Source organism: Rhinolophus hipposideros, assembly GCF_964194185.1.
Source record: "Rhinolophus hipposideros genome assembly, chromosome: 15".
Taxonomy (NCBI): domain Eukaryota; kingdom Metazoa; phylum Chordata; class Mammalia; order Chiroptera; family Rhinolophidae; genus Rhinolophus; species Rhinolophus hipposideros.
The window spans coordinates 56186760-56200492 of NC_138061.1; the positions used below are offsets into that span (position 1 = coordinate 56186760).

At 40.5% G+C, this 13733-nt stretch overlaps 1 protein-coding gene across 1 annotated transcript in view; it reads right to left on the reverse strand.

The window, feature by feature from the left end:
• Nucleotides 1–370: 370 nt before the first annotated feature.
• Nucleotides 371–13733, reverse strand: part of DYDC1 (DPY30 domain containing 1) — a gene marked incomplete at its 5' end in the record, with an annotated part of 39153 nt that continues 25790 nt past the window's right edge. Inside the window, one exon of the mRNA XM_081074323.1 lies at nucleotides 371–539. Coding sequence (XP_080930449.1) covers nucleotides 450–539 — 90 coding nt within the window. The 3' untranslated portion in view covers nucleotides 371–449. The remainder of the gene's footprint in view (nucleotides 540–13733) is intronic.

Consider the following 13733-nt stretch of genomic DNA (forward strand, 5'->3'; position numbering starts at 1 on the left):
TCTGGGAGAAAGCTACTCCTCCAGCCCTCGCCCTGCAGCCCAGACAATTCAGTTCCTCCTCGTATGTTCCTGGTGCCTTTCAAGCTGCTGTCCCAGGGCTGGGGCTCAGAGAGAGTTAGTACATCAGTGAGTAAGTCTATGAGGAGGCTGTTTAACAAGGAATGCCTGAAACTCCAGCAGTCTTCCAACTCACTTAGCCACAATCTCCAGTGGTTTTCACATCCAGAAGTTATGGGGACTTCTTTTCCTAGCACTGGAAACCTGGACTTGGGCGCCTGGTGTGGGATGGGTACCCCTTGATCCTCAGGGGGGACCTCCACCCGAGATATCACTCTTGATTTTTAACCACCCATTCTACCAGTGTGCCAGCCCATTCCAAGATTCTGCCCCTCCTATCAGTCTTGAGGTGGCTTCTTTGGTATATCCTTAGTTGTAGGACTTCTGTTCAGCTAGATGTCAGACAACTGTCCATGATGGCTGTTCTGTAGTTTAGTTGTAAATTTGATGTGGTTGTGGGAGGAGGCGAGCACAGAATTTACCTTGGCCAGAAAAGGGAAACAAAAGAAAAAATTAAAAAATGGGACTATATCAGACTAAAAATTTCTGCACAATGAAGGAAACCATCGACAAAAGGAAAAGACAACCTACTGAATGGGAGAAGATATTTGCCAATGATACACCCGTTAAGGAGTTAATATACAAAATATATGAAGAACTCATATAATTCAACACCAAAAAAAGAAACAATCTGATTAATAAGTGGGTAGAGGACCTGAATAGACATTTCTCCAAAGAGGACATACATATGGCCAACAGGTCTATGAAAAGATACTCAACATCACTAATCATCAGAGAAATTCAAATTAAAACTATAATGAGATATCACCTCACACCTGTCAGGACTATCACTAATAAATCAACAACTGTTGGCAAGGATGTAGAGAAAAAGGAACCCTCGTGCATGTGGTGGGATTGCAAATTGCTGCAGCCACTATGGAAAACAGTATGCAGGTTCTTCAAAAAACTAAATTAAAACTACCTTATAACCCAGCAATTCTACTTCTGGGTATTTAACCAAAGAAATCCAAAACACTAATTCTAAAAGATATATGCAACCCTATGTTCACTGCAGCCTTATTTACAATAGCTAAGATACTGAAGCAACCTAAGTGTACATCGACAGATGACTGGATAAAGAAGATGTGGTACATATATATGGTGATGGATGGAGAACTGACACTGACAATGGGATTTATAGATGATGTAATACAGAATTGTACACCTGAAATCTATGCAAATTTACTAACAATTGTCACCCAAATAAATTTAATTAAAAAAAAAATCTTACTATTTGCAACAACATGGATGGACCTCAAGGGTACTATGTGAAGTGAAATAAGCAGACAGAAAAAGACAAATACCATATGACTTTATTTATATGTGAAATTTAAAAAACAAAATAAATGAACAAACAAAACAGAAACAGACTTGTAGATACAGAGAACAAGTCTGTTGTTCTCTGTACAACAGATGGGAGGGAGGTTGGGGGGCTGGGTGGAAAAGGTGAAGGGATTAAGAAGTATAAATTGGAAGTTATAAAAATAGTCACGGGGATTAAAGTACGGCATAGGGAATACAGTCAACAAAATTGTAATAACTATGCATGGTGCCAGGTGAGTACTAGACTTATTGGAGGGATCACTTTGTAAATGATATAAATGCCTAACCACTATGCTGCACACCTGAGAGTAATATAAAATAATATTGAATGTCAACTGTAATTGAAAAAAAAAAGTACCACTGAAAAGGCTGTGAGGTTCCCAATTGTTTCCTCCTGTATCAATGGCCTAGACGCAAGGCAGCACAAAACCCTGAAGTGGGCACCAGGAACACACAGAGAAATCTCCAGGAGAGACTCTCTTGTTCTGACCCAAGAGCAGGAAAGGGGTTCCTAATACTTTAAGGGAGTGGAGGGAAATCCTCTAGTTCTTTTTCTATTTTCCATTTCTCAAGCCCCCGCATTCAGAGAATTCTGTGGTGATGTAATTGGTAAATGGGAGCCTGCAGTCACCTAAAATTCTGAAGAAGGGGAAACTTTCTCTCTGAGTGGAGAAGCTGTGACCTCAGGAAGGTGGAGCCAATGCTTGTTGATTTTCTACCACTTGGCTTCTGTTGTGGAGTGGAAAGTGCACAGCAGAGTGGGGTAACTGAAACCCAGCTTTCTGGACAAGTACCAAAAAGGGGAGGCCCAGAATGGGAAGATCACATAGGGAAGAGATCTCCTAATGTTGTACCACACTAATGTAAGATATTAATAATAGGGAAACTGGGTTCAGGGTATAAAGAAACTCTGTACTATCTTTGTAATAATTCGATAAATCTAAACCTATTCTAAAATTTAAAAAAAAATTTTAAACTAAATACTTACTTTGGTTCAGTCATTCCTGTATTCACTTACTTCACTCACTGATTTATTTGCTGAGCACCTACTATGTTCCAGGCACTGCTCTAGCCTCTGGAGATACAAACAGCAAAAAAAAACCCCAACATGATTCTTGGCATCAAGGCACTTACAGTGCAGTGGAAAATGAAACAACACCAAGGGTTGGTAAATCATAGAAGGAAGTAGTCAACTCTTTCAAAATTAAAAAATTGAAACACTGGCATGCCTGTGTTTGCCTCTACTGTGGAGGGCCTACCCTAATCCTGACATGCAGTAGGTATTTAATTCATGTTCAGAGAATGAATAAGTGGAAGGTGAGAATGGGAGGATGAGTGCATGAGTTGATGAGGGCATGCATGGACCCCTGTGCAGCTAGGGCAGAACCTGCACAGGGAGGTCACTGCTTTCAAAATGAAAAATGATCACCTTGAGACTTCATCACAGAAGGAAAATTTTTGAGAAGTTAAAGGCTGAGGCTGCAGACCATACAATATGGCAACTTGACAACCAACGAGCAGGATTTCAAAAAAAGGAGCAAAATGAAGCTCTGGAACCAAATAAGGCAAATCCCTAGCTGGAGGCCCAGACTTCTAGCCCCTGTAGGAGTAGCTGCCTGAGTCTAGGCTTACAGCAGGGGGCCAGGGTAGCTGCTGGTTCTCTGCAAACCAGATCTGTGCTGGGGGAGCAAGACGTGGATAGGAAGGCACATCCCTAACGGGATGCGGTCTCAGCCGTGGCTGTGCAGGCAGGAAGGGTAGATGGGCAACAAGGCCAGGACAGGCTCTACTCCAGATGCACAGGGATCCACACATTCATCCATCCTCCCATTACTCTCATATTCCACTCTTTCATTCTCTGAACATGAATCAGACGCCTACTATATGCCCAGAATAGGGTAGACCCTCCACAGTAAGGACAAACACAGGTATACCAGGTATACCAGGTGGGGAGAAAATGTTTCAGGTAACAAGAACACTTACTAAGGCTCACAGGCTGCAGAGCATGAAACCTTCATGACATTTCAAATGCTTCAGTGAGGCTGGGGCGTGGAGTATGGGCTGGGGGACGGCAAAACTAGAGGTGATGGCACAGGCCAGGTCATGAAGGGCTCTGTGGGTCCTCTAAGGAATTTAGACTTTTTCTGACAGAGAAGCCAAGGAAAGGTTTCAGGCACAAGATGTGCATGGATGGGGCAGAGGATCAGATATAGACATTTACAGAAGCCATTTGGCTAGCTGTGGCTATTGTGTGTGGACACTGGATTAGGTAGAGCTACCCTGGAGGCAAGGAGGTTATATCGTGTTGTCAGAAATTAGAAGTGGGCTCTGACACCTCACTGGATGTAGGAAGTAGAGGATGGGAGGATTCAGGGATGACTTCCAAGTTTCGGGGCTGGGAGAATGTGCAAGATGCCAGAGTAGACGAATGATGACAATAAACACAAACATTGCGCATTACCAAGATGTGTGAGGCACAGCCAGAGGTGAGGGAGTGCTGACGCCCTAGGGAAAACTGGGTGCTCTCCATGACCTCTTCTAGTCACCCACCCTGCAAATACTAGTGCTGCCTTTTTCCAAGTAAACAACTTGCTGAAAAGGTCAGGACATAGTAAATACAAAACCAAAAAGTTTAAACATTATTATAGATATAAACATGAAAATAAGTCCAAACCGTAATAAATAAAGTAATTTCTACAAGGATTATTAAAATAAAACTGTGATTCTATATTAAATAAGCAATATTCTGAAGGTTGTGGTTATCACTAAATAAACAGTACTCACTTTACACAAGCAAACACACTCACCAAGGTAAATATCCAACTGAAGTAAAAATGGAGACAACATGGGTGTGTTTAAAATTAACCAGTCATTTCAGAGGAAAAATCAGGAACTTGGGTGGGACAGAGGGGCAGCATATGATTGGCCAGTTGATCTCCCGGCAGAGGGTGGAGGGAAGGAAAGGGGAGCATTACATAAGCCCAACTATTGTTAGGTGGAGAACCACAAATGGTGAGCGCTCCTGCGGAATTCTCTGGTCAGCAATCACTCTACTGCAGAATGGCTTTTACATTAAAAAAAATTTAATTTTTCAATTATAGTTGACATTCAATATGGTATTAGTTTCAGGTGTACAGTATAATGGTTAAACATTTATATAACTTACAAAGTGATCCCTCCAATAAGTCTTTTTTTATTTTTTTAAAATTAAAGTTTATTGGGGTGACAATTGTTACTAAAATTACATAGCTTTCAGGTGTACAATTCTGTATTACATCATCTATAAATCCCATTGTGTGTTCACCACCCAGAGTCAGTTCTCCTTCCATCACCATATATTTGATCCCCCTTACCCTCACCTCCCTCCCCCCACTTCCCTTACCCTCTGGTAACCACTAAACTATTGTCTGTGTCTGTGAGTTTTTGTTTCTCATTTGTTTGTCTTATTCTTTTGTTGTTTTTGGTTTATATACCACATATCAGTGAAATCATAGGGTTCTCTGCTTTTTCTGTCTGACTTATTTCGCTTAGCATTATACTCTCAAGATCCATCCATGTTGTCAGAAATGTTCCTATATCATCTTTTCTTACCGCCGAATAGTATTCCATTGTGTATATGTACCACAACTTCTTTATCCATTCATCTATCGAACGACATTTTGGTTGTTTCCATGTCTTTGCCACCGTAAACAAAGCTGCAATGAACATTGGAGCACACATGTCTTTATGGATAAATGTTTTCAGATTTTTGGGGTAGATACCCAGGAGAGGGATTGTTGGGTCATATGGTAATTCTATTCACAATTTTTTGAGGAACCTCCACACTGCCTTCCACAGCGGCTGCACCAATCTGCATTCCCACCAACAGTGTATGAGGGTTCCTTTTTCTCCACAGCCTCTCCAACACTTGTTACTATCATCTTGTTGATGATAGCCATTCTGACTGCGGTGAGGTGATATCTCATTGTGGTTTTTATTTGCATTTCTCTGATGATTAGCGATGTTGAGCATTTTTTCATATGTCTATTTGCCATTTGTATGTCCTATTTGGAGAAATGTCTCTTCGGGTCCTCTGCCCATTTTTCAATTGGGTTGTTTGTTTTTTTGTTGTTGAGTTGCATGAGTTCCTTGTATATTTTGGATATTAGCCCCTTATTGGAAGCACTGCTTGCAAAAATCTTCTCCCGTTCAGTTGGTTGCCTCTTTATTTTGTCGATGGTTACTTTTGCTGTGCAGAAGCTTTTAAGTTTGATATAGTCCCATTCATTTATTTTAGCTATTACTTCCATTGCCTTTGGAGTCAAATTCATAAAATGCTCTTTGAACCCAAGGTCCATAAGTTTAGTACCTATGTTTTCTTCTATGCAGTTTATTGTGTCAGGTCTTATGCTTAAGTCTTTGATCCATTTTGAATTAATTTTGGTACATGGTGACAGATAGCAGTCCAGTTTCATTCTTTTGCACATGCCTATCCAATTCTCCCAGCACCATTTATTGAAGAGACTGTCTTTTCTCCATTGTGTTTTTTGCTTCTTTGTCAAAAATTATCTGTCCATATTTATGTGGTTTTATTTCGGAGTTCTCTCAATTCTATTCCATTGGTCTACGTGTCTGTTTTTCTGCCAGTACATGCTGTTTTGATATTGTTGCCCAGTAGTACAAGCTAAAGTCAGGGAGTGCGATACCTCTAGCATTGTTCTTTTTTCTTAAGATTGCTTTGGCTATTGGGGTCTTTTGTGGTTCCAAACAAATCTGATGAGTTTTTGTTCTATTTCTTTAAAAAATGCCATTGGGATTTTGATGGGGATTGCATTAAATCTGTATATTGCTTTGGGCAATATGGCCATTTTAATTATGTTGATTCTTTCAATCCATGAGCATGGAATGTTTTTCCATTTTGTTGTGTCTTCAATTTCTTTTAAAAATGTCTTATAGTTTTCAGCATGTAGGTCTTTCACATCCTTGGTTAAGTTTATTCCTAGGTATTTTATTCTTTCTGCTGCAATTGCAAAAGGAATTGTTTTTTTGTATTTCTTTTTCTGAGATTTCATTGTTAGTATACAGGAATGCAACGGACTTTTGTACATTGATTTTGTAGCCGGCCACATTACTGTATTCGTTGATTGTTTCTAATAGTGTTTTGGTGGATTCTTTAGGGTTTCCTATATATAGGATCATGTCATCTGCAAAGAGTGATAATTTAACTTCTTCATTCCCAATTTGGATGCCTTTTATTTCTTTCTCTTGCCTGATTGCTCTGGCAAGGACTTGCCATACTATGTTGAAAAGCAGAGGTGATAGGGGACAGTCCTGTCGTGTTCCTGAATGTAGACCACCAATAAGTCTTGCACCCACCTGACACCATACATTGTTATTACAATATTATCGACTATATTTCATAAGCTGTATTTTACATCCCTGTGGCTATTTGGTAACTGTCAATTTGTACTTCTTAATCCTTTTACCTTTGCACCCAGCCTCCCCAGGTCCCCTCCTATCTGGCAATTACCAGTTTGTTCTCTGCATCTATGAGTTTGTTCCTGTCTTGTTTGTTCATTTATTTTGTTTTATAGATTACACCTATAAGTGAAACCATATATTTCTCTGTATGACCTATTTCACTTAGCACAATACCTTCTAGGTCCATCCATGTTGTAATAAATGGTAAAACTTCATTCTTTTTATGGCTGACTAATATTCCATTGTATGTGTCCTTTCTCTTTATTTCTTGTATATCTCTTGTATACTTTTGGTTTGTGGTTACCATATGCTTCATAAATACCAAGCTGTATTTATAGCAGTCTATTTTAAGTTGATGGCCCTTTAAGTTTGAACACACTCTGTAATCACTACCATTTTTACTCACCCTCTCCACGTTTGTTTTTGTCATTATTTTTTCTTCTTTTTGTGTGTGTGTTTATGTTTATCCCTTAATTTATCTTTATATTTACATATAATTGTCCTACTTTTGCCTTTGAAAATTTGTACTAGTTTTAGTGTTGGTTGACCCACTGCTTTTATTACGTGTTTGCCTTTGTCAGTGAATGTTTTTTCTTTGCAATATCTTCTTCTTATTTATTTATTTCTTTTTCTTTTTCTTAAAGAAGCCCCTTTAACATTTCTCGTAATACTAGTTTGGTGGTGATGAACTCCTTTAGCATTTTCTTGTCTGGAAAACTCTTTATCTGTCCTTTGATTCTAAATGATAACTTTTCTGGGTAATCTTCGTTGTAGGTCCTTGCTTTTCATCACATTGAATATTTTGTGCCAATCCCTTCTGTCCTGCGAAGTTTCTATTGAGAAATCAGCGGACAATACTATGGGAGCTCCCTTATAAGTTACTAGTTGCCTTTCTCTTGCTGCTTTTAGGATTCTCTCTTTGTCTTTAGACTTTGCCATTCTAATTATAATGTGTCTTGGTGTGGGCCTGTGTGGGTTCATCTTGTTTGGGATCCATCTTGCCCTTCCTGGGCTTGTACGTCCATTTCCTTCACCAGGTTAGGGAAGACTTCTGTCATTCTGTCTTCAAATCGGTTTTCAATTCCTTGCTCTCTTCTCCTTCTGGTACCCCTATGATGCGAATGTTGGTACACTTGATATTGTCCCAGACAATATCCTTAAACTATCCTCATTTTTTAAAATTCTTTTTTTCTTTTTACTGTTCTGATTGGGTATTTTTTGCCACCTTATCTTCCAAATTGCAGACTTGATCCTCTGCTTCATCTAATCTCCTGCTGATTCCCTCTAATGTATTCTTCATTTCTGATTTTTTTGTTTTCTATGTTCATTTTTATGTTTCCTATCTTTCTGTTGAAGTTCTCACTGAGATCATTGAACATCCTTCTAACCAGTGTTTTGAACTCTGCATCTGGTAGATTGCTTAGTTCTTTTTCTGGAGCTTTGTTCTGATCTTTCTTTTGAGACATGTTTCTTTGTCTCCTTATTTTGGCTGTCTCCCTGTGTTTGTTTCTATGTATGAGGTAGATCTTCTATGTCTCCTAGTCTTGGTAGAGTGGCCTTATGTAGTAGGTGTCCTATGGGGCCCTGTGGCACAGTCTCCCTGGTCACCTGGGCCAGGTTCTCCAGGAGTGTCCCTTGTATGGGTTGTGTGTACTGTTCTATTGTTGTTTATTGCTGTTTGCACATCAGTAGGGGAGGGAGGACTGACCCTCAGGTTTACTGGTTGTGAAGACTGACCATGACTACAGTGGAGGAGCTATGTTGCAAGGGCTGACCTTATGGAGCAGGGTTCACTTTACAGGGCACTGGTGCCTACCTAGTCTGTCTTTTGGGTGTGTCATTTGTGGAGATGGCTGCATGGTACTCTGATGTGGTCTGAAGCTAGAAACCAGGTGTATTGCTTCTAGGGCCTCTTGGGAGGGGCTCTTTTGCAGGCCAAGGTCAGCCACTGCCAGTTACCTGCCTGGAGCCACTTGGTATTAGCTACAAAGCGATGTCTTCCACCCGCAATGCGCTTGGAGGTGCCTGGGAGAGCCTAAACTGCAAACAAAGGCCAGCTGTTGCTACTGCCAGGCTTGGAGCTACTTAGCAAGAAACACAGGCATGCTGAAGCCAGATACTGCTGTTTGGGGTTTGTGAACTTTTGACAGATTTTAGGAAAGTCTGCTGCATGAGCCAAGACAGGCCATTTGTTTGGAAAAACCACTGGAAGTGTTTTTGGCGGGCCCAAATGTTGGGTGGGGCAGGGTCTCAGGGATTCATCAGGACAGGGTGAATGCTGTTAGCTAGGTTGGTAGAGGCTAAGATATGACACCTTCCTGCTTGTGCAGACTGGGTGGGGGGGAGAGCCCAACAAAGGAACAATGGCTTCTGCCAACACTTCTGTCTGGGAGAAAGCTGTCCCTCCAGCCGTTGCCCTGAATTCCAGACAATTCAGTTCTTCCCTGTATGTCGCTGGAAACTCTCAAGCTGCGGTCCCAGCTCTGGAGCTCAAAGTAACTGAGTCTGTCAGCAAGTAGGGCTGTGTGGGGACTGTTTAATAAGGAATGCCTGAAACTCCAGCAGTCCTCTGTCTCATTTAGCCACAGTCTCCAATGGTTTTCACAGCCAGAAGTTATGGGGACTTCTTTTCCTGGCACTGGAAACCTGGGCTGGGAAGCCTGGTGTGGGTTGGGGACCCCTTGCTGCTCAGGGGAGACCTCTGTCCTGAGATATCACTCTTGATTTTTTTTTATTAGTTTCAGGTGCACAAGACAAAGTAATACTTAGATATTTATTATTTATATCCCTCACACTGTGTGAATTACCCTCCCTCCATCCACTATCCCTCTGACATCGCACAGAGCCATTACATTTCCACTGTCTCTATTCCTACTGCTGTACTCCGCTTTCACTCTTGATTTTTGACCACCCATTCTACCAGTGTGCCAGCCCATTCCGAGATTCTGCCCCTCCTATCAGTCTTGAGGTGGCTTCTTTGGTATATCCTTAGTTGTAGGACTTCTGTTCAGTTAGATTTCAGACAACTGTCCATGATGGCTGTTCTGTAGTTTAGTTGTAAATTTGATGTGGTTGTGGGAGGAGGCAAGCATAGAGTTTACCTACTCCACCATATTGACCAAAAGTTCCTGACTTGTAATATTTTTAAAGTAGAAAAATACTCAGTCAAACCTATGAAACAATTCAGAGCTATTAATGTCAATATTAAATACACTATACATGGTTTCAAGGAATTAACCATCACCTGTCAACTCGAAACCTCTTAACTTAGACGACAGCTTAGATGTAGACATCTGTCAGCATCTGTAACGATTACATGAAAGCTCATGACTTCCATTTTGAAATAAAATCATAATGGCTATAGCCAGTAAGTATCAATCAGTTTTATATTAAAAACTGAAGGTTATCTCTTCTGCCCTCATTAAACTTATAGAAATTTAAAATATCATGTCCTTCCATTTATGTCAACTCACCATAAATTCAACAAAACAGGTGGGAAATCTGGGAAGTGTACAGAGTGATAGAGAACCTTCTGATCTCAGTCCACACTTTACTGAACAGGGTAATATCATTGACCTAAGGTTTCACAACAAGGTTTCACAAAGGCTATGGCAGAGACAGAAGTCAAGTCCCATCTTTCCCAGAATACAATTTCTTCACTAAACAAATCCCCATTCCAAACAACGAAACAAGAAGTTAGAACATTTTAGAAGCAAAAATTGTGGAGAAAGAAAATTACAGTCATAAAGTAATCTGCCTTTAGTTTTCTCTTGATATTTTGTCTTTCCCTTATTTACCCTAGAAAATATTTTGATAATAATAAGTAGTGTCATTGGAGGTCTAAATATTTTAAATGAAATAAGAAGCCAAAATAATTATTTAGGTAATTTTGGCCAAACTGACCCTCCCATCCAAGCTTTTATTCCAAAAATGAACAAAATTGGGTCAGAAGTGTTTCATGTTTAGCAATGTCTATATAATGGCTCATTTGGGGGTTTCAGAGCAGTTTTTAGAAACATATGTTGATGCAGCGTCCCATCCCTACTCTGCCTCTGATACCAACTTTCCGCATTAATAAATACTTAGATGGAGAGTCTTGTAGTTTACAAGCACTTCTGCAAGTGTCAGCTCATTCAGTTCTCACAACGAGTCAGGCACGGTATTGTCCCCATTTAACGGAGGGGGAAGCTGAGGCCCAGAGAGAATCATTGATTTATTTTGGGTCATACGACTCGTAAGTGATACCACACTCAAACTCAGCTCTTTCAACTCCATGTATTGTCTCCTTTTCCCACATTGTGCTGCCTATTAAAACTGCTTCAGTTTTTTCTTAATTCTACATAACAAAAAGTAATTACCTATAAACTGTGGTTACTTATGTAACTGCTACTAGCTATTCTAAAGCTTTCTGCTACCAGAGCTTAGGAAAAACAGCCTTTCACAGCTTCATTTGCAGAAAGCTTGCCATTAGATACTCTGGAACTACACCCAAAGGGTTCTTGGACAATAAAACAAACCCATCTCTAATTCCCCTGCTCAGTGTGATCTGCTTCCACTGGCTTTGAACCCAGAAGGATCACTCGCACCACAATACTGTGTCCAGTGGACCATCAGACACCATAAAGGAGAAAGGGATGCCGTGCTCAGCCTGGACTCAGAACCTACAGCCTGAGCCAAGGGCCCTGCCAGCACTGTGCCTGCCACTCCCCTCACCGCCCAGCGTTACCCAGGCAACGCTGCACCACCTTCTTTGTAACCGGAGCACTCACCCAAGTGTCACTACTTATTTCCCCTCTGTCCCTTCTCCACCACACATACCCTCTGAGGATACTTGAGGCCCAGTGTGGTCCCCCAACTAACAGCCTCAGCATCACCTGCCCACGTTAGAGATGCAGAGTCTGGGGCTCCTCCCTAGACTACGAAATTAGAATCTACACTTTACCAAAATCCCCCCGTAATTTATAAGAAATTAAAATTTGGGAAGCACTACCCTAGGAAAAGGGCAAAGTAAGTGAACTTCCTCCTCTCTGGTTAGTCACCCCATGCTATCCTTAGCTACCAGTTCTTCAGGCCAAGTTCAAACCCTCCAGGACCAGCCCACCCGCTCACCGATTCCCCTAGCATATCCAATTCAGCTAGGTTTTATGGTTTACCAAAATAACTTGGGCTACTTTACACTAAAGTGTTAATAGCTAACGATGCCTACAAACAGTAGGCTCTGATGCAATGTTACTGAAAGAATACAGTGGTAGCAAGAAAAATTTAAAGTCAAAAAATCTGGGTTTGTATATCAGTTCTCTCAATGGTCAGCTTTGAGAATCTCAGAAGCTTAAATGACTTTCTGAACTTCTGTTTGTGCCTCTGTAAAGTGGGGATGGTATCTGCTTTACAAAGGGAGTAGACATACTGCAAAGTATCTTGCATACCATGCCTGGTACATAGTATGTGTTCTCTCTTCCTTTTGAATGAATGAATATAATGTCAGAAATAACTGAATTTCAAAAAGTGTTGATGCAAATAAATATCAGGTGGGTGTCACTCCAGCTAGTGTGGCCACATGGCAGACACTACGGGGTAGGTAAGCATTTCTTGTGACTTATCAAACTGCATCTGCCAAACACCATCAGCCTCGCTGGAAGTCACTCACTCTACACCTCCCACCAAGTAAATTCTCTTGCATTAACTTCCACTTCAGAGTCCTCTGATTCAAATGTTCTTTGCTTTTCCCCTTGAAGAAAAAGTTTAATCATCACATTAAAAAATCAAAAATATTAGCAGTGGCGGAAGTAGGTTGAGATGTTTGAACTGCAATAGGTTCATTTTTAGCACTTAAAATATCATTTCAGCATATCATCAGTGTGTGAGCTATGGGCTAGAATCGTTTTCATTATTCAATGTAACTGGTACAATTATGCTTTACCTGATTTTTAAATTGTCAGTTTGATTACTGACTTTACTTGAAGGAAATGAATATGAAAAAATCTAAATTAAAATACATGAAAATCATTTTAAAAGATAGTCCTTAAATCAGACTGGATAGCTTATAAGAATGATAATGTTTCATTACTTTATTGAACAAAAGACAAAAAAGTACAAAATATGAGTGAAAATTGTACATTTAACTAAAATAAAAGTTAACATTTTTGCCAAACAAGAAACAGCATAAACCAAGTTAAAAGGCAACCCACCAGCTGAGAGATTTCCCAACACATCTAGCCAACAAAGTCAATAAAAAAAAGACAAATAAATCAATAACGAATATAAGCAAATAATATGAACATGTAATTCTTAGAAGAGCAAACCTATTGTCCAATCAACAGGAAAAGATTTGTAACCTCACTAATGATCAGGGAAAATGCAAATTAAACAACAAAGAAGTTACCATATTACAGCCTGTTATGGGTGAAAATGTTGAAGTGTGACATTACCAAGTACCGGAAAGGAAACAGCATATTAGGAACCCTATACCCTCTGGTAGAATTGTCTAGTAAACTTACGCGATCGCGTTGGAAAGCAGTTTAGCACTACCTGGTAGCTTGGGAACAAGCACTGGGAAGTCACAGGTGGGCCTCATCCAGCCTAGAGCTGGTGGGCAACAGCAGGACACCTGAGGGCTCGTCAGAAATGCACACTGTCCACCCCAGACCAGACTCATGCCTTACTGGGGTGCAGTTAAGAAGCCCTCTAGCAGATTCTGATTCATGCTCAAGTTTCATAACCACCGCCCCAGAAAAACTCTCACACTTGAGTTCTCACCTGTTTCAACAGGACATGGTGTCAGGAACTAGAGATTCAGTCCTTGATACATTCTCTAAGAAGGCCATCTAACAGGC